The sequence below is a fragment of the Trachymyrmex septentrionalis genome, unplaced genomic scaffold (genome assembly GCF_001594115.1).
Source record: "Trachymyrmex septentrionalis isolate Tsep2-gDNA-1 unplaced genomic scaffold, Tsep1.0 scaffold5, whole genome shotgun sequence".
Lineage (NCBI taxonomy): Eukaryota > Metazoa > Arthropoda > Insecta > Hymenoptera > Formicidae > Trachymyrmex > Trachymyrmex septentrionalis.
The window spans coordinates 629874-650292 of record NW_017305672.1 but is presented as its reverse complement, the minus strand read 5'-3'; the positions used below and the strand labels follow the sequence as shown (position 1 = coordinate 650292).

Genomic DNA, 20419 nt, shown 5'->3' with positions numbered 1-20419 from the left:
GAGTGCGATTGTATTGCAGATTCCGCGCATTGATTACGCCGTTATGTCATCCGCAAACGCCACATCACTGAATAACTCCTGAACTCCGTTCTAATGATTAATTCATGCGCGTTACTCTGGATGCAGTTCGCGTTCATTGAGATCCACTTCTTGTATGTGCGAGTATGGACAACGTGAAATGGAATGACTTCGCTAAATTCATGGAGTGTGTGAACTATGGACGCTTAATGGCGGAAACTGGAAGCAAGCGTATCTCTTATCATTTAATCGAGGCTACTCTGCGATGGATGTTTCAACGTTTCAATAAAATTTCTGAAATATTAATTTAATTTAATTGAATGTATATTAGATAGTAGTTCAACATCTTAACACTCGGACCGGGAAGGCGCTTTGTATTTAAAGTTGTAATATTTATATAGACGGTCTTGTTTCCAATCATAATAAAATTTTAGAAATTTGCAATGTGGGAGAAATTTCCGGGACATCACCCAGAGATTCAAATCATTATCTCCGTTTGATTAATCACATTTTCTTTAAATAATTGATTTTTACTGATTTTATATAAATCACTTTATATAAATTTTAAAAGAATATATAATTTTTTTTATTTAGTATACATATACATTTTTTATTGTAAACATTACATTAAAAAAAATTTATGAATAAACAAAATTAAGTTGATCAAAGATTATTAAAATTATAATTATATATAAATAATTATATTTATATAAATTATTTATATATAATTATAATTTAAATAATTTTTGGTTAATATGATAGTTGGAAAAAGGAAAAACTTAAACTGTTTCGACTAAAAATATCGGATTAAAACTTTTCACATCGTTTATATACTTTAAAGCGATTGGGAAGCTCATTCACATTCTGTTCCTTTCAATCGCAAATTACTATCGCAAATTTCAGTCGTTTCTTGGCGCAATGAGACGCAATGAAACTTCAGACATCATTAACGCCCGATTAAAGCAATTTTTTTCTCGAGATGAAAAGTAGAACATCTTCTGATGGTCTTTTCAGCGCCCTGAAGAAACGCGCAGGAAATCATCCAACGCAACGACGTACCTGAACTTCTGATCGCAAGATGCGAACGGTAATTCGATTCCTGTCGACCATTTCTATCGAGCGTTAATTGATCAACGCGGATTTCTAGACGCGGAAAAAGCGAATTCGTGCGACGATAACGGGTCGCTTCGTTCCCTCGACGAAGATCTCGTTTAATTTATGAACGCACAATTAAGTCAGCCGTTTCTTATGAGACGAGGTCAACCCATCGAGAGGACTTACCCATCCTCTCGCTCCCTATCCCCCCCTCTCTCTCTCTTCCCCCCCTCTCCTAAAGCCACGACGACATCACACAACTTCCCACTTCCGCACTTCGTCGCAGAGTTTTGCTTTCACTTTGCAAATTATTTCCGAACCATTTCACTCGCTATCTTTCCGAATGTCATCGGCCAGAATGAACGTCTGGAAAGAGAGCGAGTATCTCGTATTCGAGAATTCGTGCCCCGGACAATGCATATGCGCATACGCGACAGTTCACTCGACTACAACTACTCGAGGAGCAGAGGTATATAAAAATAAAAAACTTATCCTCTTTTTAGATAGATTGGCAAAAATTTGAATTTACAAATACACCCTTTTTCAAGATAAATTGAATAAATATATACATTTGTTTTGCAAAGATTTGCATGCAAAATAACCCAGATAAAAATGTAAATAATATAGATAATAACAAAAATAAAATACATCATTCTTGAAGTAATTCTCGTGTAAAAATATTTTATGTAATTATCGTTGTGATGTATTTATTAATGTATAATAGATTATTTATGATTTCTGTAGTTAAATTAATTTTTGATTAACTAAATTTATCAATTTTAAATTGATAAATCATTATAGTTTAGTTTTTTAATTTAATGTGACTTTATATAAGAAATTAACGCCATATATTTAATTTTTTGACTAGTTTTATTTTTAATGTAAATACGTAGTTATTTCTTAATTAGAATTTTAGATAATATATAAACTATATATTAATTATATATTATTTATATTGACTGATTTAATTATCTTTGTTCCATTAAGTTATGCATCGGTAGCAAATCAGCAAATCAGCAAAGCATAGGTCAATCATTAATAATAGGTTATCGGCACAGAAGTTTTTGAAGTAATTGAGCTGATCGTCTTAAAAGAACTTTCCTATACAAGCTTTGAATAATTATATCGTTTATTCAGATATGTATTTCTTTAACTTTATACTAACGTATCTTTATTCAATTCAAGATTCTCATTTTCTACATTATTCCCTCGTACTCAGAACAACATACTTTATTTTTAATCTAAAAATTTACATTAATACCAGCAAAATTAAAATCAACATAAACTCGTCAAAGTATGACAAAATATAAATTTAAACTTGTCACTATAGTTATCTATTTAATTGTTGTGAAAATAACGTCTTGAAAAATAGAGACTCATATTAATACAGACTTTAAAACTTGATAAAGATTGTGAAATAGCGACTCATTAGATTGCCGCGAAAATCAAGCTCCCAAAAATATTAAGACATTTAGGAATATTACTTGATTAGCGGTGCACGGATTTCTGGAATAAATTGCGTTCATACTCACAGATACGAGTCCTCCCTATCCCAGGATACTATCTCCGTCACGACGAAATAGCCAGAGGTGAGGGCAGTGATCACCGGCCTGCCGCTGGTTGCATTCGTAACAAGCACAACGTGTCGCCAATTGCTACCGTTTTTCTGTATTTGCGGTAATATCAGAAGAAATGACATACCATCCTCGCTGAATGTAGGCGCTTCAAATTGCTCTACCCAGCCATTTGTTTCGCTATATGAAAGCGCCTAGGAGCAATTAAACATATCCTGGTCAGCAAATTGCGTTCTATAAATTTATTTAAGATATATCGTCATGCATAAAAAAGATGTAAAGATTTTCTTGCCATTGCGTTCGATGTAATGATATCACACACACACACGCGCGTGCGCGCGCGCACATCTGTATTCATGTATATTTTTGAAAAATTATTTCTTAGTTTTTTTTGTATGGAATATCTGATTTCCTTTTTTCCAACGCTTTTTTTCTATTGCTTTTAACTTTTTTATTGATAAAGATACATACATTTCCTTGATATGTCGCTTAAGTTTAACATTTTAATTGAGAAAAAATTTTACAATATATTTTTATGAATATTATAAATGCAATTGAATTGAATATCATACACTGCAGTGTGTTATTTCCACATTATGGCGTTTAAGAGTTAAATCGATATTGTATTTTTCGCGAAAATGTACGAGCTAAAGTAAACAAGCGTATTAATAAAGCGATCCAGTAAAAAGAAAGTTATTTATTTTTCCTCTTTAACAACACCAAAAATACACGACTAGTCATACTTCATAATTGCAATTTCTTATGACCCCTTTTTTTTCTTAGTATATTTTATCGCAACAAACTAATTCGCACGTAAAAAAAAATTATTTCGCAAAAGAATTATTTCTCGCAACATAAAATTAATGTCACGCTTCTAATGCGAAATTAAATTTATCACAGAATATTGTAATGCGAAATCTTTACCGATACTTGGAATTTGTAACGTCCAAGTTTCTCCAGAGAAACAGTCGCAAAAGACATGCGCGAAAGTGCGAATTAGCCGGGCCGCAGGCAAGCGCGCACTAATTAAAATACTATTGCCTAACTAAAGGAAGAACGTTTGTCTAAATTAAGATCCGTGGAAACTTGAAGAAAAGAGAATGAAGAATACAGAGAAAGAGAGAAAGCGGAATCTCCGTAAAGGGTATTATCAACCGAGTCCCTCCTCTCCCTCTTTCTTCCTTCCCCTTCTCGTTCTGTTCAGAACTGGAAGATTGTCTCTCGCGTGAAAATGAAGAAATACCTACCGTCGTGCAATTTGGCAGCAGATTGTCGACATCGCAGAGTTGAAAATACGCCCTATTCTGCACCCGATTCATCCAAGTTGCGTATACGAGACTGTCCGTGGGAAAGTCCACCGCTGACAGAATCCTTTCGGAGGTAGACAGTTCTGGCGGATGTTCGATCTCCACCAAAGTCACGTTACCTTGCACCACCATGTCGAGATCAACGAAAAATAGTTTAACTGTTGGATTTGTTGTGCCGCTCTGAAACGGAAAGACAGATTTCTCTTCTGAAGACGGATCGACGTCACATATACCGATGGTAGCGAGGTAATGGAAGATTATCGAATCTTCTATTATATATATAGCAAATAGATAGCAAAGAAAATCGTGCGGGTATCAATAAAAAAAACATAGCAGTTAAATCGATTTACTAAATAAGACATTCATCGTGCAAAAATATTATTTATATGAAATACATTCTTATTTAATACTGAGAAAAGTTATATTTGATATTTGTGACTATAATTGCTTGATAAAATATTATTTAAGAACTCTCTTTTTGTAGTTATTATTATATAATGTTAATAATTATATTTATATACAAGGTGTCTCTAATAATATATAGGATGTCTCAAACTTTTTGACATACCGCTTGTGAGCAGGTAGACGTGATTAATAACTAAATGTAAGTCGAAAAATTTTCTACCATTTTGCAATTTTCATAATAGTTAAGATATTAATTTCTTAAAAATTGTCGAATATGCGAGTAAAATTGACGCATAAGACAACTTTAAGATATCTTTTAGAGTTCTTTATAAAATTTCTTAAATATGTTTCTTAAAAAACTCTTAAAGACAACTTAAAATTGTTTTATGTATCGATTTTTAGACAGTGCCCATTGAGTAACTAAAAAAAGATTGCGGAAATTGCAAAATGGTAGAGGACTTTTCGACTCAGTTTGTCCGCTCTGTCTGCTTATAGCCAAAAAGCGTGTCAAAAAGTTTGGGACATTCTATATATGATTATAATTATATATACACGAAAAGAGGACAGTTGTGGGAAAGTAGAGTACCTATAATAAAAGTACGGACAATAGGGTAACGATGATTGGTCCGCTAAATTGTAGCAAAAGCGGAAGTTGCATACCCATGTGTACTATTAGTGTACTATTTACATAGCCATTTACACTATTTCCAGCGAGTTTTGTGTGCGTCAGAGCCGTCAGAGGTGAGTGGTTTGTTTATCATTTTATTTGGCGAGTTTATTTATTCATTTAGATTGAGAAGAAAGAGAAGTGAATATATTCTTTTAATGAAATAAAAACGTGAATTTCTTGTGTAGTCATTATAACTTAACCTATTTGTTTTTTGACACATTAGAGTTACAACGCCTGGGTGTGTAGCAGATTACTGCACAAACTTTGCCAAAAAAGGTTATAAAATGTGTCCTTTTCCACAAAACCCAGAAAAAAAAATTTGGACTAAAAACATAGGACGACAAGAACACTGAACCGTCTGATAATTCCGTGTTATGTGAGGTTAGTAAAAATTTGCTTTTATGATTTTTTAATATAAATAAATTATTAAACGATGTATATTATTCCAAGTATTTTGATGCCACGAATGTATTGCTGTTACGGGATCAAAGATGCATCAAGCGCATACCTTTGATGCATTTTTGCGTATTAAATGTTTTACAGAAGAGAGATTTTATATCAATCCTTCAACGTTTCAGTTTTTTGAAAGCATGGAATCAATAATTATGGAAGTTCTTTCAAGACAATATCACACAATTTTTATGCAAGAGATTCCAAGATCTTTCGTACTTGCTGCCAAATTGTCACAATCTCAAAAATGAAATCATTAAAAAATATTGCACATTTCGTTTGAAAACGCTTTCTGTAATGATCCGCAATAACAGATCCAATTTTGTTAGCAAAAGTATGCACCTAAATGTTAAATGACTTAGTTATGTATAATAATCAAAGAATATTATTAGTTTATTATTTTCAATTTTTTGTTTATTTATCATTTTAAATTATTAACTTGTGTTACTACTTGCTTATTATATAATTGCAATAATGTTTATTAGATTTAACTATTAATTATGTTAATTTGCGTTTATATATTTTATTTAACATATATGCATGTGTCACTTATTTGTATTTGTCATATGATTTGTAAGGGTCTTCTGTCGTCAAGATATGCAAAAAAATAACGATTTAGGTTTGGGGGTTATGGGAGGTTGTATTTTACAAAAACGCAATTGCCTTCCAATATGGCTCGTTTCGGATTACCCTCTTCTTGTCAGGCCTCCGCATAAGGACCAAAATGGCTATCAGGGCTGAGCTCATTACACAAGGAGCCCTTGGTCAAATAAAGAAATTCTATACGTATAACAAATCTTACTCGCTAATATCTTTTTTCTTAATAATATTATAACTAGGCCTTTCCTGACTTTACTCCGACCTCGGAGTTGTTAGCTCCGGTTCAGGGTCGCATATTTGCGGCCTCCTTCATAAGGTTTTGCGTCATTTGATGACCGCTTATATCTGCTACTACATATCTATTGTTACGTAACACTCTCCTAACTTCGTAACGGCCCTCTAAACTGTGGTATAATTTTATAGGAAAGTACCTTAGTAGTACCTACGTTTCTTATCATAACACTGCCACCAACACAATAGGTGTGTGGCGCTTTACGCTTTTTGTCGAAATATTGTTTATTATATTTTTAGCTTCGCTTTATCTTTTCACTCGCTCTCTCTTGCAAACGCTAAATTTCGATCGACAGTTGTGATGTTATTAACTAAATATTCGCGAATTACATCTATAACTTCATCTCGATGATTTACGCCAAATAGTAATTTATTCGGAGTAGCAATCTCTCATTAGTAGTTTTATGAACGGAGTTATTTATTGCAAATTCAATGGCACTAATAATTTTATACCAATATCTCTTTGCGTCGTTGTCTATAAGTTTACTAATTATGGACTCTAATACTCAATTCATTCACTCGACCTGCCCGTTAGCTTTAGGTGTATGTGTCGCTGTATATATGTGTCAAATAATGTTATCTTCGCAAAAAAATTCGAATTCACAGGACATGAATGCCGTCCTTCTATCGGATATTATGGTGCCTACTATAATTAAAAAAATAAAATCAACTGATGTATTATTTCATTAATTGCAATAGTCTTCGTCGGGTATAACATATTTTACGGAATCTATAACGACTAAAAGATACCATTTTATTACTCGTTCCTTATCTATTGGTCTATAATGATCTATATGGTATATTTTAAAAGATAACTGACCCTTATGGATACAATGTAAATACCTCTCCTACCTACCTACTGATGGCGTGAATGAAATACATTTTAGATAATTTAAAATGTATTCTGTTATCTTACGTTTCATGTCTGGGAACCAGTAGCTCTTTATTACATTGTCGCACGTCTTTTCTATTCCGAGATGGCTCATTTTATCGTATTTATACATAATACTTATAATTCCATAGCTTGCAGAACATAAAATAGCTCACCGTGATGTTTTCTGAACACAATACCGTTCCTCATCTCAAAATAAGAATCATTAGTTTTTGCAATATCTCCTTCAACTCAAGTAACTTGCTCCTCCCGATTTTGAGAGTTAGATTTAACTCGAATAAATTATCATGATTTCTTCTGGTAGTCTACTTAAAGTATTCACGTGCCCCATTTTTGAACCGGGTCGGTGTTCAGTCGAATAATCATATTCAAGCAACTCAAGTATCCAACGACTTGTACGCGGTGATATTTCTTTCTTTTTAAAAGTATTAACGCGTTATAATCAGTAACTAGTGTTAACGCGTTACAATCGGTAACTATATCTTAAATTTGACGCCACGTAAGTAAACCTTAAACTGTCATAATAAATAAATAATCGCCAACATCTCCAACTCAAAGCTATGCGACTCTCCGCATCAATTGTTCGCTTAGAAAAAAAAAAGACTGGATGAAACTGTTTATCTTTTCCACGCTGCATGAGCACTGATCCAAACCTACGATGCTCGCGTCTCAGTTTCACTAGTCGGATTATAGACAGCTAAAACAGGTGCTTTAGTTATTTTGCTTTTTAACTCTTCAAATGCTCGCAGTTCATCTGCTCCTACCTTAAACAAAACATTTTCATGCAATAAATCGTACAATGATTTGACGATCAATGAGAAATATGGAATAAATTTCCGAAAATATAAGCATAAGGCAGAACTATGCATCTCCTTAATATTTACCTCCTTAATAAGCACCGGAATTTTCTGTTCCGATCTCACTTCTTCTTTAGTAGGACTTATACCCTTTTCCGATATAAGATACCCAACGAATTTTATTCTGTAAAAAAGCGCACTTGTTTATTCTTAACTCAAGCTTACTTGCTACAAACAGTCTAAATACTTCTTGTAACACTCTGAAGTGCTGTTCAATTGTGGCTGAAATAACTAAAATCGGCCATATACACTATTACTTCTTGCCATCGCATATGTTCGGCTAGCATTTGATTAATATAGCATTGGAATCGAGAAGGACCTATTTTCAGCTCGAATGGCATTCGTAAAAACTTGAACTGGCCAAATGGTAGTAAAGGCCGTATATTTAATCGAATCTTCCGACATCTTGATATGGTAAAAGCCATTTTTTAAATTTAATTGTGTAAAATATTTCTTATCATATAATGAATCGATTAAGTCCTCGATATTCGGTAACAGATAATTGTCCCTCATTAACAACTCGTTTAATGTGCGGTAATTGCATAGTAGCAAATCTCCGGTTTTTTTTTCGTCCAAGACGATTGGTGAAGCATATTCCGAGTCGCTTGGATGTATAATTTATTTCTCTAACAGTGAATCTAAAAGAACACGAAGCTCTCGTCTTTCGGCATATGAGAGCTTACTGAAACTTTACTTTTTGCTTACTGAAAAATGAAAAGGTTTGTCATCCTTTAATCTTAATTTGATCTCGGCATCAACTTGAGATTGCTCCGGTCACGTTGGTTTGACATACTCTTCAACAAATAATTTTTCTACGATCGTTTGTGTTTTATTATCTATCTCGGGATTAATATCTAACTCTTCGCTTAGACATTTTTCATCGATATGAATATTTAATATCTCCCGAATTACCGAGTTTTCCGCCTCTTCATCGTAAGATGATTTCTCTTAAAAAAAATTGTTTCAAAATGTCTCGACCGATGATTACGGAGAGCTTCATCGATCCTGCCATACGACTAATAACATTACCTGTTTCGGCTCCGAATGGTTAAGTGCCATTTTAACTACCATGCGTCCCTTCGCTTCTAGTTCGCTGTTGTTCACCCGTAATATCTAGTATTATCTAAAGTAATCGTTGTAATTAAGTTCGGAAGTATAATACAAAAATGTCTTTCATAAAGTTAACAGGATTATCCGTGTCCAGCAACGTGTCAAGTTTGCAATTCACCGAGAAATCGTCCGTTTCGTTCTTCAGCTCGTAACTCACTTCTCTGTCAAAATTGCCAATATCTGTGTTAATCGCACAATATTGACATCCGCTTTCCTCTCGCCTTTGTCCTTGCCAGCTTCGTTCTTCAAGAACTCTTTCGAAGGACAGTCCTTAGATTCTGTCTGCTAACATTTGAAGCACGCTCCTCTTCCGCGTTTCGGCTTCGGACACTTTGTGGCTATATGCCCCATCTTGTTACAATTGTAACACTTCGGCTCCCGTTTCACATTGGAATCACTCTCAACTTTCTTAATAGAACTCGCCTTCACCATGTTTCTTGTCTGATGTCTTCTCCGTTTTGTGTATCATCTTTTGCTCTGATTTCAAAATAATATAGCTCTTAACATCTCTGTATCAGAGAACTATTGCATTATTACCTGATTTTTTATTGATTTGATCGGAATGCCATCAATCACGTAGTCGACTATCTCTTCTTCATCTATGGGAATCTTGTTGGCCAGAATTATTTTTTTGTGACAATATTCCACAAATGTCTCATGGTACTGCCACATTCTGTTTTCAAACTGTTTTCTTAGCGTCAGTTTAGTTTCTCGTTGTCCATACGCCTTAGTAATTCGAAAGGTAAAGAAATATATGTAGATATTGAGTGAAACCACTCCTCAGCGTTTCCAATTTGCTTCGCTCCCAGCAAAAATTTAGTCATGTTGTCATCCAACTAATATGTTTGTCGCACCATCAAAAATTGCTCCTTCCAACATTGATATGAAGTCTTCTTACCATCAAACGACATTTTTTTTAAATTGGTTAGGTTGACCTTGTGTTCTGCCATCCTCGTATTGACATTACCAGCGACGGAAGTCGATTCCATATTTGAACGCAACTGTTCATTCTTTCATCGCATAAGTTCGACCTTAAGTCATAATAATTCTCTCTTGCTTATCGAGTTCTTTCTGCAACAGACTCTTAGATACATCCTGCGAAGTTCCTTGGAGGATGAACAAGAACTCGTCCGTCGTGACGTCTCGATCAGTCCCTCCTATAGCTCCCTCTTCCGCACCGCTCATCTCCTCAAGTTCTTGTATCCACCGACCTATGGGTAGGATCTACTTCATCTAACCTCGCAATTAATTCGATTTTGTTACCGCTGATTCAGATTTAGTTGTCGTAACTTTTCTTTCAGCGCCACTAACGTGAATGTTTTGAGATCCTTCATCGTGCTGTATGTGTCGGTAATTCTCTTATCGACTCGTCACCTTATTGCCTTATCAATTCTCGATCGTTGCGCCTCATCACGCGCATAACAGAGGCGTATAATAAAAAGATTATGGTTATATCTTAACAAAAAAAATAATTTTTTCGTTATTATTTACTTTTGTTTTTCCAGATCAATTTATTATTTACTGTTTTGCATACCTATATTCTTGTCTTCTTAATTACAATTAATTATTGAAAAACGCATCGCATCGCCGCCAAGATTCGATCCCTAGAACAGTAGCCTAATACACTTACGCTGAGCTAATTGCACGCTTGTGATCAAATCACTGGTAACGTTACTTATACTTCCTATTGTAACCATTCCTTATTTCATGCTTCTGCTGACAGTTTAATATTATTAATATTTGAAGAAATTACATGGAAACGAAATAATACGAGTATTATAGGTACTTTATGTGAAAGTAGAGGAGATCGGGATCAGTAGGCTAACCACAATATAGTAATAAAGTCCAATAGATTTTTTTTGCTTATCTGTCTTTGTTATCGTATACTGTTAATGTTTTTAAAAAATGAACGGATGAGGGGCTAATAGGCTAACCACAACACGGGACTATACATATAACTAATTTAATGACAACTCTGATAGTACCTACTCTCAAACTTCTTGAAATGAAATCTCACACTAAAAGAGTAAAAATACAGTCAGTTTTGAAAAAGAGAAAATGTTTCACTTTTTGAAGAATAATGGTAATATTTCATTTCTTTAAAAACATTTACCTCAGTGATGAATGTTATAAGTTTAGTTCCCTCGTGTCCAATCTCGATAAAACTTATTAGACTCATTCGACGTGTTCTTGTATGAAACGAACGAATTTAGCAAAAAGAAGCATTATTCTACCTTGCGAATCGAAATATTAATCATTAAAATTAGGTTAGAAAATCTGTCATTTGCTACATCCTAGTAAAAACGTTGATAGAGAACGATAGAAAAATCCTATCGTTTTGAATATGAAATTTGGTTCTTAAATTCATTAATTTAAATCAGAACGTATAGAAATCTTGTACACATCTTATAAAGCCCGATAAAATACGATAGGATTCATATCCGATCAATCGCGAGGTCAACGATAGAAAATTACAATAAATTTATAGAAAACGATACAAATTGATAGAAATCCTATCATTTTCAATCAATCTCTATCAATTTTTTTTAGAGCAATTTCACTCTGTTTCATAAGTAGCTGTATTTTCGCTCTTTTTGAGATTTCACTCAAAAGAATTTAAAGAATAAAAACTCTTAAGAGTTTCTCTCTCTTCTCTCTCTTTTAGAGAGTATTTTTTTTAATTTTAAATGCACCTATCTCACAGCACAGAACGTTAAAAGAATGTTGCAATATTGAATGTTGAAGTATTAATGTTTTATCAATGTTGTATTTATATTGATTCTTCTACATTGATTATTAATATTGCTGCAACGTTGAAATAATATTGAATAAATTGAATTTTTATTGATTTTTCTACATTGATTGTAAATGTTGTTGCAATGTTAAAACGACATTGAATAAATTATATATTGAAACCTATTTTATTTTGTAAAACATGAACAAAAATAAAATGTCATGTAAATAGAAAATTTTAATCTGAAAACTTAACGAAATTCATTTTTAAATGATATATGTTTACGCGAGAATCGGCCGCGTGTACAGAATGCTTGCACATATGGTATTGTTTGTATTGACCGGTTTGATGCGTGATGTCGATTCGTGATCTTTCTATATATCTACTACTGTGATCAAAAAGTAAGGTGAATTTTTAATTTAAACTTCCCGCGCTAATCGATTCGAGCAAACTTTTTTATTTTTATGTTGGTACTACTGTTAGTGACATCTGTGGCAAATTTCATGTCAATGTCATCATTAGTCATATAGTTACGCTTGTGTTTTCTAAACGACTAAAAGTGATTTTGGCGATTTTTACAATGTCTGATTTTGCTGAGCAAAGAAGTGCCATTAAATTTTGTTTGCGGAATGAAATTTCGGCTGCGGAAACGTTCAGAATGTTGCAGAGGGCCTTCGGAGAATCGACTATGTCGCAGAAAAATGTTTATAAGTGGTACAAAGACTTCAAAGAAGGCAGAGAACGTACTGATGACTTGGAACGCCCCGGACGACTATCAACGTCAATTGATGAGCAACACGTGAAGAAAATCAAGGAATTGGTGCTCGAAAATCGTCGATTGACAATTAGAGACCTTGTCGATATGGTTGGCATTTCATTTGGTTCAGTTCAAACAATTTTGAAGGATCACTTGTACCTTAGAAAAGTAAAATCTCGTTTGGTGCCAAAAACACTCAATTTCTTCGAAAAAGAGCGTCGCGTTAAAGTTTGTAAAGAGATGATTTGTGACTATCAGGACGTCTACGAACGCATTATTACGGGAGATGAGACTTGGATCTATGCTTATGATCCGGAAACAACCGACCAATCGAGTGAATATCGTGCTAAAGGCGAGGCAAGACCAAAACAATCGCGCCAAAGTCGCTCAAAAATCAAGGTTATGCTGACAGTTTTCTTCGACTATCGTGGTGTTGTGCATTATGAGTTCCTTCCGCCGGGCCAAACTGTCAACAAGAAATATTATTTGAGTGTTATGCGTCGTTTGCGTGAAGCTATTCGCAAGAAGAGGCCGGATTTATGGAAAGACAATTCCTGGTTTTTGCATCACGATAATGTGCCGTCTCACACGGCATTGATTCTTCGTGAGTTTTTCGCGAAAAATTCCACTCATATCGTTCCGCAACCGCCTTATTCACCTGACTTAGCTCCGTGTGACTTTTGGCTATTTCCTAAACTCAAAAGACCGCTCCGGGGACACCGCTTTGAATCTATTGAAGAGATTCAACGTGAATCGCTGCGCGCTTTGAAGGCTATACCGGGAAACGACTTTTTGGCATGCTTCGAGGCATGGAAAAAAACGTTGGCACAAGTGCATTGTATCGGAGGGGGATTACTTTGAAGGGGATCAAATTGATTTGGATGAATAAATAACGGTTTTTTATTTTATAACAAAATTCACCTTACTTTTTGATCACAGTAGTATATGTCATAATTATACTACTAACATTCTTTGTTTTGTAAAATTGCTTTTAAGTGTAATAGAGAAGTAATAATAGTAATATGAAAATATTAAGAATAATTAAAAGGATGATTTTGTGAACATGTGGGCACATTCTAAATGCATAAAATGTAACTTATCGTAATATGTTAGTTATAACTGCAATTCGAATAACGATTAGGATTAAATAAATTGTTATTTATCTAATAACAAGGTACAAATTTATATATTTTTTATTTTATGTTATAATAAATATGTTTCTGTTTAAAATACATTTTTATAAAAATGTTATTAATATTATATGAAGCCAAAGATGTATCTTAAACTATACATAAATATAAATAATATTAATCTTCATTTTAATAGTGTTATTCAAAAATTACCCCATATCATTAGTCATCTTACCCTGGTGCCGAAGCTAGTTGAATCAGATGAAATGCAATTAAGAAAAATGCATTTTTTTCATATTAGTTATCAGTCTCTCTCTCCTTATTATTAAAATATTATTAGGTAATCAAATGTATGTAGTAAGTGGTGTAGAATTCATTTTTTCGATAAGTCTCTTAATTTCTGTAAAAATTCGAAAAATGAGTCTACTAGCCCCGGTCTCCTGTATGTAAAATATTTTAATTTGACACAGGTCTAAAAATTTTGTTAGACATCAAAATAATTGTATAGTACATTCAAACTAGTTACTAGAATATTAAAACTTTTTGCAGCATTACTCGTCATGCTTGAGATTTCTACGTAATTATTTAATAACAAAATTATTTTCAGATTTGATCTAAATTTTGAAGTACTTAAAATCGGTCGTTCATGTAAATTATGAATACAATTATTATTACTAATATTATAACTAATTATTATTACTAATATTATATTTTTGTAATAATACAATGTGCACTATTTTTTACAATACCTTACAATATTGTAGGCATTCTGATAAAATTAAGAATTTTATAAAGAACATTAAAGTAGTAAGTATGGCATACAAAGGTATTAAACTGAGCAAATTTATTAGAGTCCACAAAGACAGATTTTCATCAATATTTCATACTAATGTTGTGTACGAGATAATTGCGATATGTCATACGTGGATCAGACTAACAGAACCTTGAAAACGAAAATCAGTTAACATAAAGATATTAATTGAAGAACATAACAACATTCTGTAATTACCGAACACTGCTTGGAATATGAACATGAATTCGATTGGAACAACAGGGTGCTTTCCAATTGCAATATCCCTAGATACACTTTCGTGCACAAGTTGCGTTCCAATTATCCGTTATCGTCGACATAACATTACACATCTGTATTCAGTCGAGGGCTGAGTACAGCTGATGTTTTCTAGTGACAATTATATGTTACTAATTGCGGCAGCTACAAAGGTTGGAAGATGTTGAGTGGCCGACACTTTTACTTTTTTTTGTTTAATACAGGCGGAAAAAGCTACATTTAATCTCTATCCAAAATGGATCTCAACCGTACACAGCGTACACATTCTGTTCCAATCGAATCGTGCATAACGTTTGTACATTCCTGTGTACGTTTGTGTTAAGATGTGTTAAGCAATTGGAAAGCACCCATAAATATTCTAGACAAAGAAAGAACTCTAAGGCTGCGTTCCATTTAACGCTTACAACGCTCGTGGAATCATTTCATCCTTGTTGTTTATCAAATGTTATCAAAACAAGGATAAACAATGCTCGTTATGGTTATGATAATTTATTAACCAGCAACTGACGTTTCCTTTCTTCTTACATATATTTAACAATATTTTTTATCTATGTCTTTTTTTATCTATGCTATTATACCAATCATGGAGAATAGAGAACAGAAGACCCAATTAGGCTTTGAAAAATGTCATCAAAATCAGGTTTCTGAATTAGGTAATGCTTGGTAAGCGGCATTCGAATGACAAAACTCCTCTCACGCTTACACACAATCACACATAATAATCAAAGAATAGATATTCTTTGACATCATGCTTTGATAGTAACAGGAATATGTAAATTTTCATTAAAACTGCATAAAGAATAGAACATTCTTCATGTAAAACTGATATAATTTGACCTATCATGCAAACTGCGACAACGATGTCGTGGAACGGAAGCGACATCTATATTGAACTAATTTAGATAACCATTTTTGGTTATGCTTTTTGGCGGCCTCGTTCATATAAGTTCGATCTCCTGTTCTCTATCTTCCATGATACCAACCTATTATTTACTAGTTAGATGAATTGTAATATTCGGTTAATTAATATGTCAGTTTCATATTCTTTAACGAAACTCATGTAATTGAAAATTCAATTATATATTTATCATTAATTTAATTATTAATGTATTTTAATATATTATATATGTAGGTATTATCAAATACCTCTACGGGGAGAGTATCCTTACTAAAGTAAACACTTTCAGCAAACTCAGGTCTTCCCTAGCCAAAAAACTATCAAACTTGGCATTCCTAAAATGCTGCAGGGATAATAACATCATCCCAAAGTTCCTACAACTCAAGGACCACCTAGGAACTCACAAATCCAAAAACATCCTTCATAAAACTAGCCTTATCCTCAATCAAAGAACGCATCTACTTCATTAAATCACAAATAGCCAGATCTCCCATAAAACCTTTAAACTCCACCTGTTCCTATCCGCCACGAGCGGCATGATATCTGGCAAACCCTCGTATTACATACGAACAAGCCATGAAGACACACACACAATCCTCTGAAAGACAGAAACAGAAATACATAATCCTTGTCCCTCACAAAAATCTATAATCCTCTCTACCTAACTCAAGAACCTATCCAACAAAGATTTGTCTCAAGACACTATACCTGCGCTTGCCAAAGGCCCTAACTTTGCAGTGACGCCTAGAAAGATTCCAAAGAAAGAAATTATCAGCCAAATATAATCAACCATCTACCGACTCCCATCAGAACAAACAGATAATATCCGCAGACAGATAACCAATATCCTTTCCAAAGTCAAACCCTCTCCATCAAACATCACTAGACAAGAGCGATTGGCCTTCCAAGACCTTAACAGGGACACAAACATCATAGTGCTTCTGGTCGACAAAGGCAACACGACAGTAGTCATGAACATATCAGATTATAAGAAAAAGATAAAAAATCTTTCTTTTCGGACAAAGCATACAAAAAGCTTGACAAAGATCCAACTAGTACAATTGCACAAAACACCAAGATCCTAGTGGAGAAAAGCAATATTCCCAGTAAAACCAAATCAACGTTAAAACCTACAAATCCTCTCCCACCAAGACTATACGGATTACCAAAAGTATACAAACCAAACATTCCTATCAGACCGATTGTCAGCGCCATACACTCCCCAACATATTTATCCCGCTTCCTAGCATAAACATTACAATCACTCACTAGAAAATCGGAATCACACATAACTAACTCAACGGATTTTATATAAAAGATCCAAAAAATCCTACTACACCGCAGATCTGCTTGTAAGTTTTGACGTAGAATCCCTTTTCAAGTCCCAATAAAAGACACATTAAACATAATAAAGGCCTCACATAAATTCCCCTCCGACCTCATCCCACTAATAGAGCACTGCTTAACAACCATTTCTCCTATAACAACCAATTTTATGAACAAAGTTCAGGAGCGGCAATGGACTCCCCTATTTCTCTTGTAATCGCCAACATCTTCATGGAACATTTTGAGAAAGAGACTCTCAGAAAAATACTAAAAAAAACCAGAAGTTTAGTTCCGTTATGTAGACGACACATTCGTGATATGGAGACAGAGCCGAACTCCGTAAATTCCTTATTTTCCTCAACAATCAACATCCAAATATCACTATAGATATAAAGGAAAACGGAAAACTCCACTTCCTAGATGTTCTTGTCTCTAAGAAAGCTGACAGTAGCTTAGACCATCAAGTGTCACAGAAAACCAACACACACAGATAGATACCTACATGCCGAATCGCAACACCACCCAACACAGAAACAGTCTGCAATCAACTCACTTGTACATAAAACTTTTACCATCTCTGACAAAGAACATCTACAGACAGAACTCAACCACTTAAAACTAGCCTTACAGAAAAATGGACACGACAAAAAAGACATAATCAAAATAATCAATAAACATGCAAACAAGACAATGGTCTTTGACGCACAACCAGACAAAAGAATTCTATCCATTCTCCTATATGTCAAAGGAACAACAGATCGGATTGGCAAGATATTAAACAAACACAATATCCGAACTATCTTTAAACCACCTAAAAAGATAGGACAAATCTTAAGAAATCCTAAAGATCAAAGACCTCCACTCAGCTCCGCAGGAGTATACAAAATACCTTGTTCCCAAGTAAGTATACATTGAAGAAACCGGGAGAATGGTCAACCTACGGATAAAAAAACACCAACGTGATGTCAGGCTAAAACACGTCACACAGTCAGCATTATCAGAACACAATATTGAAACAAGACATCAAATACTGTTTAATAAAACGACCATAATAGCCAACATTACTTTAGACTTTCCAAGAAAGTATAGAAAAACATAGACAAAAACACTCTAACAATCTAAATAGAGATCATGGCTACAACATAAATAAAATATGGAAAACCATTATCCCGATTATTGAAGACCAACCAATTCCCTCCCCTCCCCCCTCCCTCCTCACTCACAATTCTCTTCTTTCCCCCCACCATTCCAACAAATGGCGTAATATAAAAAGGAACGGCCCGGAGGAACAGCTCGGTATCAGGCTACTTCTCGCCCTGATAAAGTGAGCTGCAAGGTTCACGAAACGTTTGCATTCCAAGAATGGATCTGGACACGGAGGAAACCCGCATAACTTTTATATATTAATATATTTGTTCTGCGTATCCAAGTAATTGTAGATTGTTATATGCGCTCGGTTAAATGTAATTTTTTAATTTACTTCATTATTGTACAGTGTATCAGGAAACAATGATTTCGTAAAATTAAATGTAACGTTGAAAAAAATCCAAACTGAAGATTGAAACGTATGTCTGAAAGATTAAATAAAGGAATTATTTCACACCAAGATCCAGTGCATGACTGACAAAGGTATTAATTTATTGATTGATTCATCTCAAAGGAGCTTTGATTCAACGTAAATCAATTTATATAAAAATATAATTTCTAATTATAATTATAACTAGAAATTATATTTTTAATAATTATAATTAGAAATTATAATTACTTTATTATACAATTATAATCATGCCGAAAACTTTTTTCTCACAAGTTAATGTACAAAGGATAACCTAAAATCTTAATTTTTACGGTAAATTCTTTAATCGAATTAGAATGGAAGTTAAAATTTTTTATCTGTAAGTTTTTATGGCGATTTATCTTCGGATGTGAAGAATCGCAGAATAAATTATAGTTTTGCAAAGTACGTAAAGATAATCGGGTATATATGTACAAGAAATGCATTTTCCTTGCGAAATGTGTGAAATTATGATTTGTAAAGTTTGTTTGCGCGAAAGTGTTTTAATGAAATTGGAAACATAAATCTTCGATTCTTTGCCATAACTATTCCTTCACTGATTACTTTAAGTGCATTTAAAAATCTTGTCCTTTTAATATCGTTTTAATATCGAAAATCTTGTCGTTTTAATGTCGTTTTAATACCGAAAGTTTTAATGACAACTTGTTTAATCCCAAGATGCAAAACATGTAATTACTATTCGCAGTGTTTATTTATTTGTTCGAGACTTTGTGATATTCTACTAACATTAATTTACTGGCATATATAGAGCGGTGTTCTCTGCTTCATCAAAAAGTAAGCACGCGTTGCCTAGTTTGAGTTAGTCGCTTTAGTTGTTTGCTCGCTTAAGGATGATTCTTGATTGCATTTCAGCAAAATTCTAGAAATTTCTCGCGCTTTCCGCAAGAACTTAACTTTCTACAAAACAGTAAGTGACATTAATGACATAAAACTGTTGTGAAAACATTATTATTTGTTAACAATGGTTTTTAACAACAAAATGAACTTAATATAATCAAATTCTCAAAATTATAAGTTCTATAAAAATTTTAATTTAATAAATCTTATTATTTTTTTATAAAGATTATATTGTACAAATTGCATTTGTATTCTGTTTTACGTTGTAACATTTATAATTTTCACTGAACGATTGTGTTAATTGCACGCGAAATAGATATCTGTTTCAATCAATGAATATCAAAAACATTTTTGTAAACCGTAATTTTATAAACTAAGAAAATTTGCGATTTTATTGTCCATTATACACAAATTAAAAAAAAATCATAATGTGATTTTAATAATACGCAGAATTTGTAAAAATGATACAAATTTCGCATAGATATCTTCGCTATCTAATGCTTCTGTCGACAATAGTAGCACTTTCCAAACGGTTTATATCACAAGCTACTTTGTTTCAGCAACCTATTTTCAAATTATAAAATATTGGGTGGATCCATATATTCGTTCGCTTTTTGTTAGTAGTGCAAATTTTTTCCGAATATCTCCGGTTCTGGTTGCCTAATCGGGCAATCCAAATATGTTTTGGAAAGGTGACAGTCCGCTCTTTTCATCTGTCAAATTTGGTTTCATTGGCATTAGTTTTGTTTGTGCTATAGACCTGTGAACATGTCGGAGAATAAGGTGCATTTTCGGCACATTTTGCTTTATTACTTCAAGAAAG

General features: G+C 33.5%; 1 protein-coding gene across 4 annotated transcripts in view; it reads right to left on the bottom strand.

Annotated features, from left to right (window-relative positions):
• LOC108751578 (venom dipeptidyl peptidase 4) overlaps positions 1 to 20419 on the bottom strand; it is a 794336-nt gene that overhangs the window by 209523 nt on the left and 564394 nt on the right. For all 4 annotated transcript variants that reach the window (XM_018491818.1, XM_018491819.1, XM_018491821.1 and 1 more), the window contains 2 exons: positions 3935 to 4174; positions 2646 to 2881 (listed from right to left, as the gene is read on the bottom strand). In XM_018491818.1, coding sequence (XP_018347320.1) covers positions 2646 to 2881; positions 3935 to 4174 — 476 coding nt within the window. The remainder of the gene's footprint in view (positions 1 to 2645; positions 2882 to 3934; positions 4175 to 20419) is intronic.